The sequence below is a fragment of the Geotrypetes seraphini genome, chromosome 5, assembly GCF_902459505.1.
Source record: "Geotrypetes seraphini chromosome 5, aGeoSer1.1, whole genome shotgun sequence".
Taxonomy (NCBI): Eukaryota; Metazoa; Chordata; class Amphibia; order Gymnophiona; family Dermophiidae; genus Geotrypetes; species Geotrypetes seraphini.
In genome coordinates this window covers 159,253,642-159,275,247 of record NC_047088.1, presented here as the reverse complement: position 1 = coordinate 159,275,247, position 21,606 = coordinate 159,253,642, and the positions used below count along the sequence as shown (strand labels likewise).

At 45.3% G+C, this 21,606-nt stretch overlaps 1 protein-coding gene across 1 annotated transcript in view; it reads left to right on the top strand.

Moving 5' to 3' along the window:
* The first annotated feature begins 18,871 nt into the window (after positions 1–18,871).
* SUMO3 (small ubiquitin like modifier 3) overlaps positions 18,872–21,606 on the top strand; it is a 51,881-nt gene continuing 49,146 nt past the window's right edge. The window contains exon 1 of the mRNA XM_033947010.1: positions 18,872–19,078. Within this exon, the coding sequence (XP_033802901.1) occupies positions 19,058–19,078 (21 nt within the window). The 5' untranslated portion in view covers positions 18,872–19,057. The remainder of the gene's footprint in view (positions 19,079–21,606) is intronic.

Below are 21,606 nucleotides of genomic sequence, written 5' to 3'. Positions count from 1 at the left end.
CAGTGAAATTGGGGAGTTATTTGTGACCTGTGGGAAGGAAGGAGGAGGAGGAGGAGAAGTCATCGACCTTACAGAAGTATGCACACAAAAACACAAGGGAGGTGAAATCAAAAGCTTTCCAATCAATAGCAAAATTTATTCTGATACATCTCTGGAGTCCATACGTATGGTGATGAATCCATTCTTGTGAACTGGACTTGCAGAAGTGTGAATGCTTACAACTTTGAGCACCTCCCACATACAGTAGAGGTGGGGCACAGTGCCCCCTTCCAGTTATTCTACAAAGAAACTGTACAGAGGTGTTTCTGATCTGCTGTGCTTAGCTAATGTCTGCTTCTCGATTAAGCAATGATTAATAAGCAGGGTGGAGAGGTTATTACATGATTATGTAATAAGGACACAAGATGTGGACTTGAACTGATATCTAAGAACATAAGAATTGCTGCTGCTGGGTCAGACCAGTGGTCTATCATGCCCAGCAGTCCGCTCACGCGGCGGCCCTCTGGTCAAAGACCAGCACCCTAACCGAGACTAGCCCTACCAGCGCACGTTCTTGTTCAGCAGGAAGTTGTCTAACTTTGTCTTGAATCTCTGGAGGGTGTTTTCCCTTATAACAGCCTCTGGAAGAGCGTTCCAGCTTTCTACCACTTTCTGGGTGAAGAAGAACTTCCTTACGTTTGTACAGAATCTATCCCCTTTCAACTTTAGAGAGTTTATAAGAGGTCCTATAAACTGACCTTTCTATCACATTATGATACGCTGACCTCCCTTGTTTATTATAGTTCATCATAGTGTTCATTTTTCTGTTTAAATAGAGAGTTATCCAAAAATTTATTTTTAAGTTGAGTATTTTGGTCAGCAGGTCTTAGCGATTACAAGTATTTAACAAATTGGTTTAAAAATAAACATTTAACCATTTCATTACCCACCTTCTCTATTCAGTTTTTGTAATGGGTAGGGTGTGATATTTTGAAGCCTGTATTTGGTAGCATCTCAATTAAGCAAGCCAAGCCCTAGTTCCAATGATCTTTCGGAGCACGACTAGCTGGATTGGAGGTCAGACTCTATGCCAGCGATGGCGAACCTATGGCACGCGAAGGCCTTGCAGCTGGCATGCGGGAAGGTCTGCAATAGAGAGCTGCACGGGTCGCGGGGATCCCGTGGGGACGCCTCCGAGGGTCGCGGGGTTCCTGCGGGGCTGGATGTACTAAGTCGCGCGGCTTTTCTCCCTACTTGCTCTGCTTGCAGCACAGAGCCGAACGGAAGTCTTCCCGACGTCAGCGCTGACGTCGGTAAACAAAGCCCTCCCTCCCTCCGACGTCTGCGCTGACGTTGGGAAGACTTCCGTTCGGCTCTGTGCTGCAGGCAGGGTAGGTAAGGAGGAGTAGCCTCGGGGCTCGAGTGGCTACCAAGGGAGGGGGCGGTCCGCCCCGCCCTGTGTGCAGCACAGCCGGCCAGGTCCCCTTACTTTTGTGGAGCTAACCCGACCGACCGACAACAGCCCTGGTCCGACAAACCTCCCTGCCCTTAACCGCGAATCTAAATTACCTTCTTACAGCAGAAGGAAATTTAGATTCGCGGTTAAGGGCATGGAGGTTTGTCAGACCGGGGCTGTTGGTCTGTCGGTCGCGGAAGCGCCACAAAAGTAAGGGGACCTGGCCGGCTGTGCTGCACCCGGGGCGGGAGAGAAGGAGGGGGGAGAAGGATGCTGAAAGGCCATGGGGAACACGGGGTGGGGGGGAAGGACACTGAAAGCATTTGTGGAAGACAGAAGGGGGAGAAGGACACTGACAGGACATGGGGAAGGGGGGGGAGAAGGACGCTGAAAGCACATGGGGAAGACAAAGGGGTGGAGAAGGACGCTGAAAGACCATGGGGAAGACGGGGGGGGAGAAGGACGCTGAAAGCACATGGGGAAGACAAAGGGGTGGAGAAGGACGCTGAAAGGCCATGGGGAAGACGGGGGGGGAGGTGGAGAAGGATGCTGAAAGGCCATGGGGAAGACAGAGGGGGGAGAAGGACGCTGACAGGACATGGGGAAGATGTGGGGGAAGAAGGACGCTGAAAGGAAATGGGGAAGAGAGAGTGGGGAGAAGACGCTGGCAGGGAAGAAGACAGAGATGCCAGACTATGGGGGGAGTGGAGGGAAGAAGATGGGTGCCAGACCAATTTGGAAGGGGGGAGAAAGGGAGAGGCACAGTAACAGAGCAAATGGAAGACGCAGAAGGAAGAGAGACAGTGGATGGAAGGAACTGAATGAGAACATTAGGAAAGCAGAAACCAGGCAACAAAGGTAGGAAAAGAATTCTATTTCTTTTTTTTTTGCTTCAGGTAAAGTAGTTTATTAGTTGTGTTGATAAAAATTTATAAACAAAAGAGGCTCTGGTAGAAACCCGTTTACAAAGTGTGTATTCTTCCCAATTAATATTTCCAAATTAATAAAGTCTTTTTGCTTATTTGTAAATGGGTTTCTACCAGAGCCTTTAATTCAGTAGCATAATTAAATGAAATAACTATTTCTGAAGTTTATAGGGACGGGCGGGGACGGAGGGGATTCCTCACGGGGATGGGCAGGGACGGAGGACATTCCTCGCGGGGATGGGTGGGATTCCTCACGGGGACGGGTGAGACTTTGGCGGGGACGGGTGCGGACGGGTGGGATTTCTGTCCCCGCGCAACTCTCTAGTCCGCAATTAAGATATGAGGCACGGCGGGAGGCGAGTGTGCCATTGTCTGCTTTGCAGCTCACCTGGCAACAGGGCCGGACTGGCCATTGGGAGGACCGGGCATTGTCCCGGTGGGCCGCGGCCCATCCTCCTGTGCTGGCTGCAGTCCTGTGAGTGGATGTTTAGCCTGCCTGTCTTCCCCTTAGTATCCTATGAGCCAGGCAGTGTGTGAGGGGGAAGTGGGGGGAAGAAGAGAAGCTTCACACTGAGTCTGTCACAGGAACTCAGTGAGGCTGTAGTGTGACTCCACATTGACATCTGTAATCAGGAACAGTTCCTAGTGCTCCCATGCTAGAGAGGTGAGGATATGGGGGGAAGTTAATGTGTCTAATAATGTGCTCCTCTGTAAAAACCTCTGTATCTTCCATGGGGGACATGCTAAATTCGAGGAAATAAAAAAGCTGCTTATGATGATTGCATAGAGAAGTTCAGTAAGCTGAGAGGAGGGCTGGGCTCTCTGTGAACAACCAACACACTAATCCTCTGCGCTGTACCTTATGGAAAACTCAATATAGCAAAAAACAGTAAAGTGCATATGTGGCCCTTCACAGTGCTTTTGTAAACATCATAATAAAATAACAAAGGCTCCAATAATGAAAAATAAAAGTCCTTTTCCCATACACTCAGGTTGCACAAGTCCGGTTTTCACCCGGACAGTATATTGTTTGACCAAAACGGATGTCTACAATTAGTAAAATTCCCCAATCACATATTTTTTTATGGGGACGGATTTGTATACAGCACTTCATTAGATTTTTTTTATTATACAAATTTTATCTTTTTGTAGACTTGAAGTCTTGAACAAAGAAAATGAGTACAGCAAAAAAAGCAAAAACAGATAGTGGAAGACCATTCCAAGAGGCCTGGACAGAGACATATGGAGTGATTGAACGCAGTGGGAAAGCATTGTGTATTATGTGTAATGAAAGTGTTGTGTCTCACACATCAAGTGTCAAACGTCACTTTGAGACCAACCATAACAGTGTTGCTGAACTTGGTTTAGCTCAAAGAAAAGAGTTCCTTGTAGGAAAATTAAAGAAATATCACTCCCAGTCTCTTAGTTTTAGCAACTATCTTTCAAAAACTAATCATCAAATTTCACTTTGCATGGCAAAACATGGTAAGCCCCTCTCTGATGGAGATTTTATCAAAAAGGCAATTTTGGCTGGGAGTAATTCACTCTTCCATGATTTCCAAAACAAGGATATAATTGTGCAGCACATCTCTGAGAAGCCGCTAAGCAGAAATACTGCAAAAGATAGGGTTCTGCGAATGGCTGCTGATGTTAGTCAACAGCTTACTTGCGAATTACAAAAAGCACCCTTCTACTCCATGTGCTTAGATGAAAGTACAGATATTACTAACCATGCAAGACTAGCGCTCATTTTGCGTTATGCTACTGGTAACATCATGAGAGAAGAGCTGGTAAAACTGCTGTCTTTGCCTGGAAGAACACAAGGGATAGATATCCACAATGCTGTGATGGAGGCTTTTTCATCACTAGACATAAGTCCAGAAAAAGTGGTTTCAGTTACTAGCGATGGAGCACCTAGCATGGTGGGGACAACATCAGGATTCATTCATTTCTTTGCTAAGGAAGCAAAACATCCACTGATTCAATTTCACTGCATAATACATCAAGAGGCTCTCTGCGCCAAAGAAAGCAGCAAAAAACTTGACGATGTCCTCAAAGATGTAACAAAAATGGTGAACTTCATCATGGCGCGTGCTCTTAATTTTCGACAATTTCAAGCCCTTCTTGATGAGGTTCAGGCACAATATAACACTTTACTGATGTACAATAATGTCCGGCTGAGCAGAGGACGAGTGTTAGAGAGATTTGTGGCCTGCTTGGAAGAAGTTAGGCTATTTATGAACGAAAAGGGGGAAGACTATCCTCAACTCACCAACATGGCCTGGCTTACCAACCTCATGTTCTTTACAGATTTTACTAACCACTTTAATGTACTAAACAAAAAATTACAAGGCATGGGAAAAACAGCAGAAAGCATGTTTAGTGACATCAAAGCTTTTGAGAGAAAATTGCATGTTTTTGAAAAAGACCTTGAGAGTGGACAGCTAAAATATTTTCCCAACCTAAAAATACATTTGGATAATTCTACATTTGTGGACAGTCATAAAAAACACCAGGAAATCCACAAAGCATATTCCACCATTGTAGCCGAAGCAAAGGAGAATTTTAGTAAAAGATTTTCTCAGTTCCGTAAGATGGAAACAACCCTTTCATTTATAACTTCCCCAGAAAAGTCCACATTTGAAGATCCTGATCTTTCCTGCTTACAGTGGTTGGATATTCAAAATTTGGAAATGGAGCTACTGGAATTTCAAGAAAGCTCTATCTGGAAAAGTAAATTCAATGACCTGCGTGCGGCTCTTGAACGTATTGAGTGTGAAAGGGTGACAAATGAAATCACTGCTAGCAGTTCTGAAAATGAAATCCTAAAAGCGTGGAATTCTCTGCCAGACAATTTTAAGTCCATGAAAGCACTTGGGATTGCTCTTCTTACTTTGTTTGGGTCATCCTATGCTTGTGAGCAGCTGTTTTCGGCTTTGAATCATATAAAATCTGATGCTAGAAACAGATTAACGGATGACATGAGTGCTGCATGTGTTGCTCTGAAATTAACGCACTATGAGCCAAGGATTGACAAGTTATCAGCATGCATGCAACAACAAAAATCACATTAATTTTTTTCAGAGCATGCCCAATGCATATGTTTACATGAAGCAGTGTTTTCAGTTTGCAGTTAAGACACTTTCTAAGTTATTTAAATATTATTTAAAGATGTTATTTAAAAAAGGGACTTTACATGGCCCTGTTGTATTCCAATCTGGAATTTCCAATAAAAACGGTTGGTTTAATTGAAAGCTCTTTTGTTTTCTTTACATCATATTATTAGAAATGTAATGATTTAACTATTTTCTAATTTGATTGTAAATTTTACAAAAAAACGTATAGACTCTTTGGGAATGCACACCGAGTCTTGACACAGTTAACAGTTTTAAGAAGTTTATCTTTTTTTTTACTCAGGATACATTTGACATGTTATGTGAATAATACATTTAAAATATATTGTGTAACTGAATCAAATTCTTCCTAAATTCATTAAATTGAATGAAATCATTAAAACATTATAAATTGCCAATAAATTGAAATTAAAACCAAAGGATTGTGAATCAAATTGATTCTCTGACAATACAAAGATTCCAACCTTTAAAAATGATGTTACATAGTTCAGGCAACTTTATAAAGAGTTTTTAGATACTAAAATCTTGTTATTAAGGTTTAATTGACGTGCTGGCACTTTGAGGAAATTCTTTGGTTTTGTGCGGCAGTTTGGGCACTCGGGCTCAAAAAGGTTAGCCATCACTGCTCTATGCTGCTTTTATCTCGGGGCTTTGATACAGTCCTGAATGACTCTGGTTCCCTCTCTGAGTCCGGAATTCAAAAGGCCTCCCTGGCTCTGGACCAGGAGGACAACTCTCGTATCCACCGCCTTTTCACGTCTGTCTCTGTCCATCACTTTATTTCTGACACTATTAAGAAACTGAAGCTGCAAGTTCAACCCTCCACTTCCCAGTGCCCGATCATAAGTGGTTTTAACATCCAGACGTCATCTTTTCTGGTGCATCCAGACCTTACTGACCTGGTTACAGAGCAGTCGGAGACTGTGGAGGAGTCCTTGAGGGTTGCTAAGGCCATGGCTAGACTTTTATCCCATGGCATCTGAGTTCCAGCAGCTATTTGACCAGCCGAAGGTGGACTTGTCGGTGATCCAGGTCATTAAACATACTGCTCTCCCAAGTGACGGGAGTGTTATGCTGAAGGATGCTCAGGATCGCAAGGTGGACATGATTCTTAAGAAGCAGTTTGAAGCTCTTGCACTGAGGATCAAGGCTGGTGCTGCAGCTTCCTTTGCTGCTCAGGCCTGCCACACTAGACTGCACCGAAAGCCCTCTGTGGAGGATGATGCTTGTGCAAGAAGGGGTAGATTATATGGCAAATGCCCTATACTACCTTAGGGTCATGAGGAAGGTATTGGCTTATGTGTTCTCAGCTTGCAGGATGCTCTGGATCTGACAGTGGGCAGGTAACTTAGCATCCAAGGCTACCTTGAGCAGGCTCTCCTTTAGATGCCAGATGCTTTTTGGTAAAGGCCTTGATGATCTTGTGGCTGATCACCATCCTGTGCCAGAAAATAGACCACACTAACACCCTGGCGGGAGTAGGAGTAATTTTGGTCCCTCCCGATATTCTTAGCAATACAACTCAGGTCCCTCTGCTCAGAGAACCCTCCAGGGTTACAGGCAGTAATTAAACAGGATACTGAATGGAATTGGGTTGGAGGGAAAGAAAGGGAGCAGATGCTGATGGAATTGGTGTGCAGGGATAGGGAAGAGACACATAAGGGGGAAGGATACTGGATGGAATTGGGTTGGAGGGAAAGAAATAATATAATAATAACTTTATTTCTTCTATACCGCCATAATCTTACGACTTCTAGGCGGTTCACAGTGAAGAGAGCTGGACAGTTAGCGAATTACAGAATACAAATGGCGAGGATGATACAGTACAGTCAGTGAATTAAAGGGGGAAGAGGCTGATGGAAGTGGGGGGAAGGGAGAGGAGAGAGTGAAATGCCAGACCATGGGAGTGTGGGAGAGGGAAGGAGATGGATGCCACACCAATGGGGGTGAAGGGAGAGATAGAAGGGGGAGGCATACAGTTTCTAGATGGGGCATAGGAGATAAGATGTCATATAGAAGGGGCAGATAGAGGGTAGACAGTAGTGCTGCCCGATCAGGAAAAAAATTTTGATTCGATTTGATTCAGACTACTGAATTGGTTTTTCAATTCGATTAGATTTTTCTGCCCAATTGGGTGTTTTTTTCAAATTGGGTTTATTTTATAGCCTCTTCACCCCTTTTATAGCCTCTTCACTCCCTTTGCCTTCTCCTAACCACACTGGCGCTGAGGTGTAAACAAATAAAAAAGACTTTTCCTCTCTCTCTTAAATCCTAGCTCATGTTTGCGGTCTAACACCAGCTCTGGCAGGATACAAGTTTCAAATCTGACATATTGTAATCACAAAATGGAAAATAAAATTAGTTTTACTACCTTTTGTTGTCTGGTCATTATTCAAATCTTGTTGGTTCCAGGCTCTGGTTGTCTTCTGATAACTTGCTTGCCAGGGTCTCCTTCTTTCTTCTTTCTCCTTTCTCCGTTCTAACCATCCATCTGCTATCTCTGTCCTCCCCTTCCATTTCTCTAACCTCCCCCGGAGGTCTGGCATCTTTCTTTTTTTTCGTCTCCATCCACAGATCCACCTTTTCTTAACTACCCTTTCATCCAACATCTCTCCTTCCTTCCCCACCACCCCAGGGTCCACCATCTCTCCCCAACTACCCTCCTATCCAGTATCTCTATCCCCCCCTCCACACCATCCCTTGTGTCCAACTTCTCTCCCTTTCTGTTCCTTCCCTCCCTAAATCCCATTGTCCATCATCTCTCTCCCTCTTTTTTATTTTTAGACCCATTATTTCTTCCCCCCAAAAGTCCGGCATATGCACGTCTCTTTGAACACCCCCCCTTCCTTCACTCCATGTACTTCTACACCAGAGCGCCTCTCCCCTGAAGGTCTGCACCTTCCCCCTGAAGGCCTGTACCCCCATCCCTGAAGGCCTGTCCCCCCCCTTGAAGGCCTGCCTGACCCCCCTGAAGGCCTATGCCACCATCCCTGGCCTGTCCCCACCTTAAAAGCCTGCCTGTCCTACCCCTTAAAGGCTTGTCCCCCCCTGAAGGCTTGTGCCACCATCCCTGTACTGTCCCCCCCTTGAAGGCCTGTCCCTCCTGAAGGCTTGTGCCACCATCCCTGGCCTGTCCCTCTCTTTGAAGGCTTGTTTCCCCCTTAAAGGCCTGCACCCCGCAAGGCCTGTCCCATCCCCTGAAGGACTGCCCCCCCCCCCCCGGGAAGGCCTCCGTGTTCCCTCTGGCCTCACCGCAGCGTTTACCTTATAGCTGCAGCCTGCAGCGAAGATCACGGTTACAGCGTCTTTACTAAGTGCTTTCAGCTGTTTCTTCCACCCCGATCCTGCCTCTGACCTCAGAGGAGGGGTGGGACCGCAGCAGAGGAAACAGCTTAAAGCACTTAGTAAAGACGCTGTAACCGCGATCTTCGCTGCAGGCTCCAGCTATAAGGTAAACGCTGCCGGGAGGCCAGAGGGAAAACGGAGGCCTTCCCGGGAGGGGGGGGGATGGGATGGGATGCGAAGTCCTTCAGGGAGGCCGGGGGGAAACCACAGCAGCACTTCCCGACTGACTCTCCCTCCTGCCCTCTAAAGAGATGCGGCAGTGGCTGGCCAGTAAGAGCAGCTTGCTTGCTTGAGGGGGGAGGGTCCGAATCAGGAACCGATTTGAATCGTGAATCGGGCAGCACTAGTAGACAGTGTATGAAAGGAAGAGAGTGACAAGAAGATGAGAAAAGCAGAAACCAGAGAAGACAAAGGTAGAAAAAAATTTCTATTTATTTATTTTTTTGCTTTAGTGGACATGCTTCGTTGTTTCTGTGGTGTTGCATTGTATGCAAAGTCCAGCTTCTTTTTTTAAAAAAAAAATCTTTATTTATCATTATTTGTTACAATTAAATAACAAATATTCATGAATATCAACAACATTTCAGCATATAAAATACAATAAAGAGGCATAAAGAAATTAGTCATCAGTGATCTACTCCCCATTTAATGGCCTCCAGTTCCCAGTCCAAGAAATTAAATCAAAATAATTAATCATTACCATCGTGGACAGGCATGATTTGTGGCTTACTTACTATGTCATACAAAAACCTAAACAAATAAAGATGAAAATTTAGGGCTCCTTTTACAAAGGTGCGCTAGCGTTTTTAGCGCACACACCAGATTAGCATGCGCTACCCAAAAAACTACCACCTGCTCAAGAGGAGGCAGTAGTGGCTAGTGTGCATGCATTTTAGTGCGTGCTAAGCGTGCACTAAAACCGCTAGCGTGCCTTTGTAAAAGGAGCCCTTAAACTTTCAGCATAGGTTTATCCTCAAAATCCTCCAACTGGTCTGGATCAAAAACACATATTTCTCACTTCCATATGAAATAAGGCACTTACATGGAAATTTTAAAAAGAAGGACATTCCAACTGCCAAGACCTTTGGATTTAGCAGTAGGAACTGCCTTCTTTTAAATTGGGTCTGTCTAGAGACATCAGGAAAAATTATTACCCGTTGGCCACAAAACAGGCTTTTCCACAAAGTATAGCTTCAAAATAGCCAGTTTCTCTAACTCTGTCTTGAAGGCCACCAGGAGTGCTGCCCATTTATCTATTATGTCTTTAGAAGATTCAAAAAACTGTGATGCATTCAAATTATCAAGTGAAACTAATTTATCCATTTCACCTTCCTCTACCGTTTCCTTAGCAGCTCTTGGGATGTAATAGAGGTTATCCGGTTCAAAAGTTTCCATATTAAAATAATGCAATATTTCCCTCAAATACATTCTCAAGAGTTCTAATGGAGAAAGATAATGTGTAATAGGAAAGTTTAAAAAGTGAAGGTTCTTAGCTCTTAGTGAGTTCTCCAATTTCTCTATTTTAGCATGAACCATCATACTATCTTTGATGTTAGAAGTAGCATTAACCTGTAAAGTACTCGCAGCTTGATTTAATTTTTCTAACTTATTAGCTGTATCTCCTAATTTACCTTCATGCTCATTAATTTTTACATAAATTCAAAACGGTTTTTTGTAATAAAAACATAAGAATTGCCGCTGCTGGGTCAGACCAGTGGTCCATCATGCCCAGTAGTCTGCTCCTGCGGCGACTCCCAGTCAATTCTATTAACACTTAGCCATACATTGTTTAAAGTGATAACTTTATCTTTAGGGAGAATATTGGAGTCTGGCTCCATAGCCATCTACAAAGGAGTCGGGCCCTTAACTCCCGATAAAGATTGTCCTGAAACCTCCAGTCCAGATAGAATATACAAATGTAAGGGCGAGACAGCTTCCTCCTGTAAGGGGGAAGATTCTACTTTCCCAAGATGTAGTGGTTGAGGAGGTGGTGATGGTTCCCCTGAGGATAACGAAGCATCTTGAATATCTAAAGTTATCTGCTCTTCCACATATGGTAAAACGGGAGCCAAAAGATGATGATCCATCGGGCCCATCACTGAAGTAGATGTAACAACTTTGGCATTCCTTTTGTCCATAGTGTTAGGATTTGATAATACCTGCTCCCTGCTCCTCTTGGGCTCTGAAGTAGAGAGCTGCACGGGAATGGGGGACTACGGGGATCCCGCGGGTTCCCCCTTCAGGTCACGGGGATCCCGTGGAGACACCCCCTAGGGTCGCAGGGTTCCTGTGGGGTTGGATGCGAGTCTTGTCTTCTCCCTACCTGCCCTGAAGCAGCACACAGCCGATCCGAACGGAAGTCTTCCACGATGTCAGCGCTGACATCGGGAAGACTTCCGGTCGGCTGTGTGCTGCAGGAGGGCAGGTGGGGAAAAGGCAGTGGCATACCAAGGAGGGGCGGGGAAGGCGGTCCGCCCCGGGTGCAGCTGGCCAGGTCCCCTTACCTTTGTGGCGCTTCCCCCGACCGACCGACAACAGGCCCAGTCCGACAAACCTCCCTGCCCTATAGCCGCGAATCTAAATTACCTTCTTACAGCAGCTTCAATACTCCAGCTGCTGTAAGAAGGTAATTTAGACTCGCGGCCACAGAGCAGGGAGGTTTGTCGGACCGGGCCTGTTTTGTTGTCGGGCGGGCGGGGAAGCGCCATGAAGGCAAGGGGCAGGGAGGGAGGAAAGGTGGAGTGGAGAGGAAAGGAAAAGACGCTTAAGGGAAATGGGTAAAACTGAGAGGGGAGAAGAACGTTGAAAGCACTGGGGAAGACAAAGGGGTGGAGAAGGACGCTGAAAGGACATGGGGAAGACAGATGGGGAGGGAAGGACGCTGAAAGCACATGGGGAAGACAGTAGGGGGGAGAAGGATGCTGAAAGGACATGGGGAAGACAGAGGGGGAGAAGGATGCTAAAAACACATGGGAAAGACAAAGGGGTGGAGAAGGACGCTGAAAGCACATGGGGAAGACAAAGGGGTGGAGAAGGATTCTGAAAGCACATGGGGTAGACAAAGGGGAGGAGAAGGACGCTGAAATGACATGGGGAAGACAAAGGAGTGGAGAAGGACGCTGAAAGGACATGGGGAAGACGGGGGGGGAGAAGGACGCTGAAAGGACATGGGGAAGACAAGAGGGGGAGAAGGACGCTGAAAGGTCATGGGGAAGACGGGGGGAGAAGGACGCTGAAAGGACATGGGGAAGACAGAGGGGGGAGAAGGACGCTGAAAGGACATGGGGAAGACGGGGGGAGAAGGACGCTGAAAGGACATGGGGAAGACAGAGGGGGAGAAGGACGCTGAAAGGACATGGGGAAGACAGAGGGGGGGAAGGACATTGAAAGCACATGTGGAAGACAGAGGGGGGAGAAGGACACTGAAAGGACATGGGGAAGAGAGAGTGGGGCGAAGACGCTGGCAGGGAAGAAGACAGAGATGCCAGACTATGGAGGGAGCGGAGGGAAGAAGATTGGTGCCAGACCAATTTGGAAGAGGGGAGAAAGGGAGAGGCACAGTAACAGAGCAAATGGAGACAGTGGATGGAAGGAATTGAATGAGAACATGAGGAAAGCAGAAACTAGGCAACAAAGGTAGGAAAAAAATTATATTTCTTTTTTTTTTTTTTTGCTTCAGGATAAAGTAGTATATTAGTTGTGTTGATAAAAATTTATAAACATTAGAGGCTCTGGTAGAAACCCGTTTACAAAGTATGTATTCTTCCCAATTAATATTTCCAAATTAATAAAGTCTTTTTGCTTATTTGTAAATGGGTTTCTACCAGAGCCTTTAATTCAGTAGCATAATTAAATGAAATAACTATTTCTGAAGTTTATAGGGATGGTTGGGGATGGAGGGATTCCTCGCGGGGATGGGTGGGGACGGGTGGGATTTCTGTACCCGCGCAACTCTCTACTCTGAAGGGGCTCAAAAGGGGTGTGTCCTGCCCCTTTGGCCATGCCTCTTCAGACTCACGACCCGAGGCTTGCAACCGTGGGCCGTGGCTTTGCGGCAATTAAAGAGCCCGGCAAGGGCCCTTCTCCAGCTGACTGGGGCTCAGTCAGCTGTGGGACTGCCTGTCCCGTTGGTATTGTGCTAACAAGCACTGGCGGAAATATCTCCGCTGCTTCGCGGCAATTAAAGAGCCTGGCAAGGGCCCTTCTCCAGCTGACTGGAGCTCGGTCAGCTGCAGGATTGTCCGGTTGGTATTGTGCTAACCAGCCCAAAGTCCAGCTTCCTGGTGGTTCAATTTAACCTTTGTCTACATATTTCTATTTTATCCCCCCTTTTACAAAACTGTGGAGCGTTTTTTAGCGTCTGTTGCGATGATAACAGCTCTGATGCTCAGAATTCTATGAGCATCTGAGCTATTACTGTAGGGTCATGAAATGGTTAACTGTTGTTTAAAATATTGCTCTGGCCTACATAGCTGAAAACAGTGTATAATCTATTGACTTCATCTGCCTAAAATGTATGTCCCCACCTTACCACATTGTAAGCTAAATAGATAAGAGTTTGAGCCATGATGTACCCTGCCCTTCTGTACATTTAACTGTAAGAGTTAGATAAGTGTCCTGCTAGTGACCTGCTAGTGTGAGCTTAGAACCAATGAGTGTTAAGAAAAGTAACACGTGAAAAACTTTTTCTAGAATTCAGTTGTATAGCCAGAAAAATGAATAAATATCTCTGTAACTTCCTGGTTTCGGCACTTCTGAGCCAGCTTGGAGCTCAGGGGTCCAGCATGCATGCTGTGAATAAAACTTGTATTTTCTTCACGCCTCTGACTTTGTGTGTCCAAGTGACCTTTCATTTGGCTTCCGAACAGGGACTTGAAGGTCTCTTGACCACTGGTTACTCGATTGGTCACTTGTTTCTGGTCCTACGGCTGATGTGTCTGCTTAGCCGGCTGCCTTCCTTTTGGGGGGTTGGCAGACCTCAGGACGTTGGACCGCTTCAACTGACTTATCTAGTCTCAGTTTAAAGTACAAGAATCTGTATCAGTTTAATTCTGTCCTGGAGTGGCCACCATCTGGTAAGTGCTTCCTGGTGGTTCAATTTAACCTTTGTCTACATATTTCTATTTTATCCCCCCTTTTACAAAACTGTAGAGCGTTTTTTAGCGTCTGTTGCAATGGTAACAGCTCTGATGCTCAGAATTCTATGAGCATCTGAGCTGTTACCACTGAGGCTAAAAACCATACTACAGTTTTATAAAAGGGGGAAGGGTTAGTTTGTGATTACATATTCCATACTAGGCAAAGGTGTTTTCTGTGTTCTGTGTGTTTGAAAGACATGGAGCTATATTCACTAAGCCCGCCGATCAAGTCCCAACCACTTAGCGACCCCTTACTGACCCGGACCGGATTCACTAACCTTCCTCCCGATCCGATTCCAATCCGCGCATGCCAATGAGGGGAAGGGCATTCAAATGTAGAAAGGCAGTGATTCACAAAAAAATTAAGGAACACCGACTGGGCTGGCCGATCAACTCTCCTGAACATTCTCTCTTATGGGTCCCCTGAAAACGTAACCAGACAGCTGAGGCACTCCTGTTCTCTGCCGCCCTTCCACGCAGTGCGAGCCTGTGGTTTTAACCCGTGGGTTAAAGCGGGGCTGCACTGCGGGAAAGGGCAACAGAGAGCAGGAGATTCGGGGCGGCACGGACTTCCATTTCGGTTTCTGCTCCTAAACCATTAGCCTGACGTCGTGCTGGCCACAAGCCGCAAACTTCTCGGATCTCCTCCATCCCCTGCAGCAAAGTCGGCAGTACTCGCACACCAGCAGGAAGGAGAAGACCCGTTGCCATCTCTCTCTCTTCCCCTTCGTCTGGAAGCGCGAGCGAGACCGGGTCGGAACACTGCCACGGCCCCTTTGACTGGACGGATTTACCTCACACAGATCTGTATATGCAATGGTAGAGCTATTTAGAAAACAGGAATTATTAAAGAAAAAGCTTTCCTAGATCACAGCATTCAAGTAGAAGCAGCAGCAATGGATCATTGTATAGATATATCGGAAACTAAGATAAATAAAATACTGAGCCGTACAAACATTTTGCATCACCTACGAGTAATACATTTTTCCCTCTTTCTTGCTGGATCACAGCAATATTTCTGATGCCTACTGCTGCATATTATATACTGACGTATTCACAATTTTATGCTCTATCACCCTGCACATTTTAAATAGATTTAGGACTTCAGATTTAAGACTTGTGATACATAAACTGCAGAATGTAAAAAAATGTTGAGATCTTAACATCAAAACCGGATCGAAACAGTCCAATCAGATCACTCCGTTTTCAACCTGTGGCGTTTGTTTTGATGAACCAATCACAGCGCAGCATTCACACGCATCTATGGCGAAGCGGGAAAATCAGTTTTTATAACTGTCTGCTACTCCAGTGACAGCATAATCGCAACATGGAAAAAGTTAGAAATCTTTCAAAAGAAGAACGTGCAGCCAGGGTGAAGTGCAATCAAAGTACAGTCATATGCTTGCTCAGTAAGAAAGAGACAGGAAATGTGACTGACAGGGCTCGACATGGAAGACCACACAAATCCACACAAATCCAAGATGGTGACAAAGCAAAAGGCCAGGGTTATTTTCTGGATCTCAGTGACAAATCGCAAACTCGCATCACCAGAATTGTCAGCCAAGTGGCAGGAAATGTGTTTAGTGAATGTATTTGCCACAACAGTATGTCGGCAGTGCCTGGAGTTTGGCCTTCGTGACTGTAGAGCAAGAAAGAAGCTGTTGGTAATGGCGATGCAAAGAGAGCAATGGATTGAGTGGGCCAGAAAGTACAGCTTGTGGACTCCAGAGGTGTGGGAAAATGTTCTCTTCAGTGATGAGAATACTTTCTATGTGTTAAGAGGCCAGCGCTACTGTTTGTAAGATGATTTAAGAATGAGGCTTTCAAACCACAGTGCCTGGACTTGACTGTAAAGCATCTGACAAAAATCATGGTCTGGGGCTGTATGTCAGCCAATGGCATTGGACGCTTTCAGGTAATTGATGGTATGATTAATGTGACCCATTTATTTTTTTCATCAAAATGGGACATCTATTAATATTCAGTCCTGCCACCCAACCCCGCCCTAACCACACCCCCAATCCCGCCCCCAATTTCTTCCATTCATTTTTCATGTACACATAATATCTTATTAATTCATAATGGTAACCATAACATTTTTTAAAAACCACAAAGCATACTATACGCAGAGAAAATGTTAATTATCATTTATATTTGGGGGGTTTTCAAAGATGTCAAGACAGATGACTTTAAAATATGCAGTCACCTCAGTAACTATAGAAAAATAGACAAATATAGTACAGATATAAATTCTCAAAACAGACACATTTTGATAACTAAATTGAAAATAAAATCATTTTTCCTACCTTTGCTGTCTGGTGATTTCATGAGTCTCTTGTTGCGTTTCCTTCTGACTGTGCATCCTTTCTTTCTTTCTGCATTCAGACCCAACAATTGTGTCTTTCTATTCCCTTCCTCCTTCCTTCCTATGTCCTCAGTGCCCTCAGTGCCTCCTTCCTATGTCCTTAGTGCCCCTTCCTGTGTCCTTAGTGCTCCCAGTGCCTCATTCCTATGTCCTTAGTGCCCCTTCCTATATCCTTAATGTCCTCGGTTCCTCCTTCCTATGTCCCCCTCACTGCCTTCCAGCCTTTGTCTCCATCCCCTCCCCTATGCTCTGGCATCTCTCTCTTCTCCTTTCCTTCCCTCCTTCCCACTCCACCCCATGGTCTGGCATCTCTATCTCCTTCCCATCTCTCTCCTCTCCTTCCATCTCCCCTTCCCACTCCATTATCTGGCATCTCTTCTTCCTTTCTCTCCTTCCTTCCTCGTGGTCTGGCATCTGTCTCCTACCCCTCCCCCCATATACCCTGACATCTATCCCCCCCCTCCATGGTCTGGTAGCTCCTTTCCCTCCCTCCCATGGTTTTGGCATCTCTTTCCTCTCCCTCCCCTGGTCTTCCTTTTCCCCAATTGGGTGCAGCAGCAGCAGCACTTCTCTTCCCCTATCCCCTCCCCAACTGGGTGCAGTAGCAGCTTTTCTCTTCCCCCCTCTTTCCTTGAGTGCAGCAGCAGAATCTTTTCTCTTCCCCCTCCCCCCTTGGGTGCAGCAGCAGTATCTTTTCTCTTCCCCCCTCCCCCCCTTGGGTGCAGCAGCAGCATCTTTTCTCTTCCCCTCTCCCCTCCTTGGGTGCAGCAGCATCATTTCTCTTCCCATCCCTCCCATCGGCAGAGTCGCAAGCTTCCCTCCATCACTGACCTATCATCCATAGGTCAGCGATGGAGGGAAGCTTATAACTTGCTGCTCTTCCTTGCTTCGGACCTTCCTCATTGCCGGGTCCTGCCATCGCAGAAACAGAAAGTAGGCAGAAGTCGGACCCGGCAGCGAGGAAGGCCTGAAGCAAGTTGTAAGTTTCCCTCCGTGTCTCCCTTAGCGTCCATCCGTCGCTGCCCGTAGTGAACTCCTGCTTCGAGGTTCTAAGGTGTGCGTGCTGGCTTCCCTTCTCTTCTCCTCCCCCCGGGATGTAACTTCTGGTTTTGGAGGGAAGAGAAGGGAAGCCGGCACGCACATGTTAGAGCCCCAGAGCGTGGGTTCAATTTGAATACTGGAGTCAGCCCGGGAAGAAACATCGACAGCAGCATCAGGATTAGGGCACGGACAACAGGGCGGCAAGCAGGCGCAGAGAACACTGGGGGGGTTTGGTGCTAGACCGACCATCCCCTTGTCGCCGTGCACAGCTTTGGGACGCTGTCACTGAAAATGGGACATTTTGGCGTCCCGAAGCAGTGGCTCGGGAGAACGGGATGGTTGGTCCAATAACAGGACTGTCCCATTGAAAATGGGACATATGGTCACCTTAGGTATGATGAACAGTGCTAAGTATCTCTTCACTTTGCAAAACGTAATGGTTCTGTCTGCAAAGAGTCTCTTCCAGGGTGACTTCCACTACCAGGATGACAATGTACCCTGTCATCGGGCAAAGATGGTGACAAAGTGGATGACATTGAGCCATATTCAGCAACTGGAATGTCTAGGGCAGTGACCAGATCTCAATCTAATTGAGGATTTATGGAATAATCTTGCTGTCAACGTGCTCAGAAAACATCCCAAAACAAAGGTCTAGTTGACTGAAGCACTGATTGATGCTTGGCACGATGTTGTACAACCAGATGAACTTTGAAAATTGATCTGTACTAGTTTGGCTTGTTTAGTTTTACAATGGTTGTATTGATGTTGTACTGCTCACTTTAGTATGTACTGCTCACTTTAGTATGTAAGATGCTGCCTTTTCCTAGGTACACTCTTGGGTGACATGTGGATTGTTACTAAAAATCATGTTTTTCATACAGATGGGGCCTGGGTATCACATATGTGTGAAGAAGTCATTTAAAATTGTTTTATATGGTAGTAATGGTGGGTATGGAAATTGGGAGAGGGCCCCCCCCTCCTTAATTTCTGGGCTGGGCCCCAGCGTGTTCGAATATATCTGATGCGTTTTATAGTAACTCTTTTATTAGGTTTATGCTATCTTGATTTTAACAAAACCGAAAGGATGTCAGCTAACAAATGCTCCCCATCCAACTTTTCAAAAATATGACTGGAGGTGCTAAACCCAGTGGAAATAACCCCCTCTCTAAACACAGTAAAGAAGATTACTCAACAGTAGGGGGTGCAGAGTTGGCTCTTATGATTAGTAGCAAACATCACATATTCTTGTTTGATAAATTTTATCCTAGCAGGATCGTCAGCACAATTTGCAAATGCAGCGTGTTAGTTTATTGTCATTGTCGCTGTAAGAGCCTCGAATATGCTCACTCAGCACCACGAGCCTAACCTTTCGTTCGCGTACCTTTCCTATTTCCTGTTTTCCAGCTGACGTACTTTGACGGTTCTGTGCCCTTCCCCCACCACCAGATTGCAAAGCGCGCTCCCGTTTGGAGGCGCTCGCGCGCACCGTGAACGCGCACGGTTCACGTGATCAAACTTCTACCTATGAGAACGGTAGAATATTGGGGGTAAGGCGCGTTCACGGCAAGCCGTTGCGGCGGGATAAGAGCGGACCCGAGAGCGTGATTTTCCCTTTTGCTTTCGTATCTAAAAAAAATATATATATATACATATACGTATATATAAGCCCCACGATGTCTGAGGAAAAGCCAAAGGTAAGACACGGGGTAGGGATGTGGGAAATTTCCGGGAGCCAGAACCCACCGCTTTTCTGCGCCCCCGATAGGTTTCAAATGTTAACGGCTGCAATTTCCTGCTGGGGCAGCACAGAGCTTAGGTTCTTTGCGGCCGAGTGCAGTCAGCGCACGGGGGCGGGAGATTGCGATTCTAGCCTGCTTTCTGGTTTTTCTTCTTTATGGAAGACTCGGACTGGGTAGACGATGTGTAGAGCCCGGTGCCCCCTCCCCCTCTCGTGTCAGTGCGAGGGGCGGGGGGAGGTGCAGAGATGAGAGGCGGGAGAGTGACCGTCAGTTCCTTTTGTTATGTGGCTGTCTCTTCACGTAGTACTGTATTTCTGTTTAGAATTCAAATACTTTACTCCTTGATCCACCCCAGTTTACTCTGTCTGCTTTTAGGTGTGTTTTAGTGCCGCCTGTTTTCTTGGTTGTTCTGTGCTCTTAAGGCCGACAAGAGATATTCATATGAGACATTCAGCATAAGAAGTAAGCATGCAAACCTCTTATGCATATTCATTAAGGGTATCTTGAAAATCCCATCCCTTGGTAATTCCCACACTTGGAGTGAGACCAAAACTTGAGAAGATGGAGATGATCCTGGGGTGGACTGTGTTGAGGAAATGTAAGGTGAGGGATAAACTGAAAAAGAAGAGGAAAAAAAATGAACAAGATTGTAATGCTATGAGAGCTCTCATTCCCTAAGGTCCATTTGCTTGACTTTAGGTGATGTTTTTAACCGCATTTTATCTATTGTTATAATAAACTTTGCCTGCATCATTGTATGCCCTTCTGCAGTTTCCCTTGTTTTGGTTTGCTCTCATTCCCTAGTAACATCTTATTTCTCTTACCCAAAAGGCCTTAAACTTTTGTATGAGAGGAGCCCTCAGTGCCCACTCCTCTTTGATGATGCCATGGGCTACGTGGGCAGGAGTATACAAATTTTAGGACAACAGAATTTTGGTTATGTCTCTGAAACCTGTCCATAATCTGCTTTCTGTTGCGAAGACATAGGATTCTGTACTGTTTGGGTTGTGAGATGGCAAAAAAATTTCCAGCCAAACTCATGGCAAAAAGTAACCCAAAAGTAGCCCATCTTGTGCTCAGAGTAGCCCAAACAGTTGCCACTGGAAACACCTCTAATTTATCAAACAAATGCTTACAAATACGAATGTTTATTTATACAATGCACATATCCCAAACAATCCATAATGGTGTACAAAAAACCAAAGCTCAAATACAAAACATTCAGGAAAAACACAATAAAAACAAGCACTTAACGTAAAAGTCCTTCCCAAAATTAAAAGCTCTTCAAACTTCTGGACATAACGAGTCCAAAACAGCAGCAGATTTATTTTACCAGTGTTAAGTTTCAACTTGAAAGTACTAGCCCACCACTCCATCTTCAGAAAATAGTGGTCCAAAAGTCCAGTAGATGCAGAGTGATTCTCTTCAAAAGGCAAGTGCAACAGTACATCATGCACAGGAGTGCAGAAAAACCCAGGAAGATGATTAAAATAAGTAGCCAAGGTGGGCATCATCACATTAAAAAGAATGTATTGATGACCTAAAGAAGAGGATTGTATACAAAGGTAATTGCACTCTAAAAGGTGCCGCCACAGAAACCTTTGTTGTGAAGGATTTGTATGCCTCGTTTAGATTTTTTCTTCAGGAATCTGCAGTAGCACTCAGATCCAACACAATCACTTAAAACTTGCTCAAGAACTCTGAGGTTTCCTTTTCCTGTATACAGTGGCGAAAAGGAGAGCTGAGACAACGTGGGCTTTTTTGTTCCAAGAACGACCAATGGACTCAGTTCTGCCAATGATTCCAACTGCTGGAGATTAGCTGGACATTGTTGATGTAGCTCCTTTAATAATTCAACCAGGTAAGCCTGACATTGTTGCTGCCATTGATGACTGTTCCATGTTCAACTTTGTTAACAGAATATGGAAATCAATTCCAAAGTTCATTGCACTGATAGGAAGGTAATTTGCTTCATTGTTGATATCGTACACAAGTATTGCTGTCCATGTCTTTAATGCAGTTGGTCATATAACCTGATCCATAATACTACGTTACATATTCATAAGTTCTTTGAGCAGTTTTACTGGACTTGCTTTGTCAAGCTCAGTCTATTCATGCTGGACAGTTCAAGCAGTATAGGCTGCAGAAATGCAAGGTACAACTTGTTTTCAGGGTTATTGTACACCTGAAACAACAGCTCTGCAGTGTAATTCCTTTCTTCATCTTTTGCTACCTGAAAATGAATTGACACTACCACACATTGTATTGTAGCCATCTGTTGTGATCCCAATATACTTTTCATGTGCCAGATTATTGTGTTTCAGGAATTTCATTAGTTTAGTAAAAATGGCATCAGCTATTCCAGATGCCAGTAAAACTAAGCCAAGAAAAATTGTCACAATTTTGTGTAGCTTGCAGCTATAAAAACGAACAACAATGCAGAGTTCTTACATCTGTACTATAATCTGTAATGAGTGAGTACA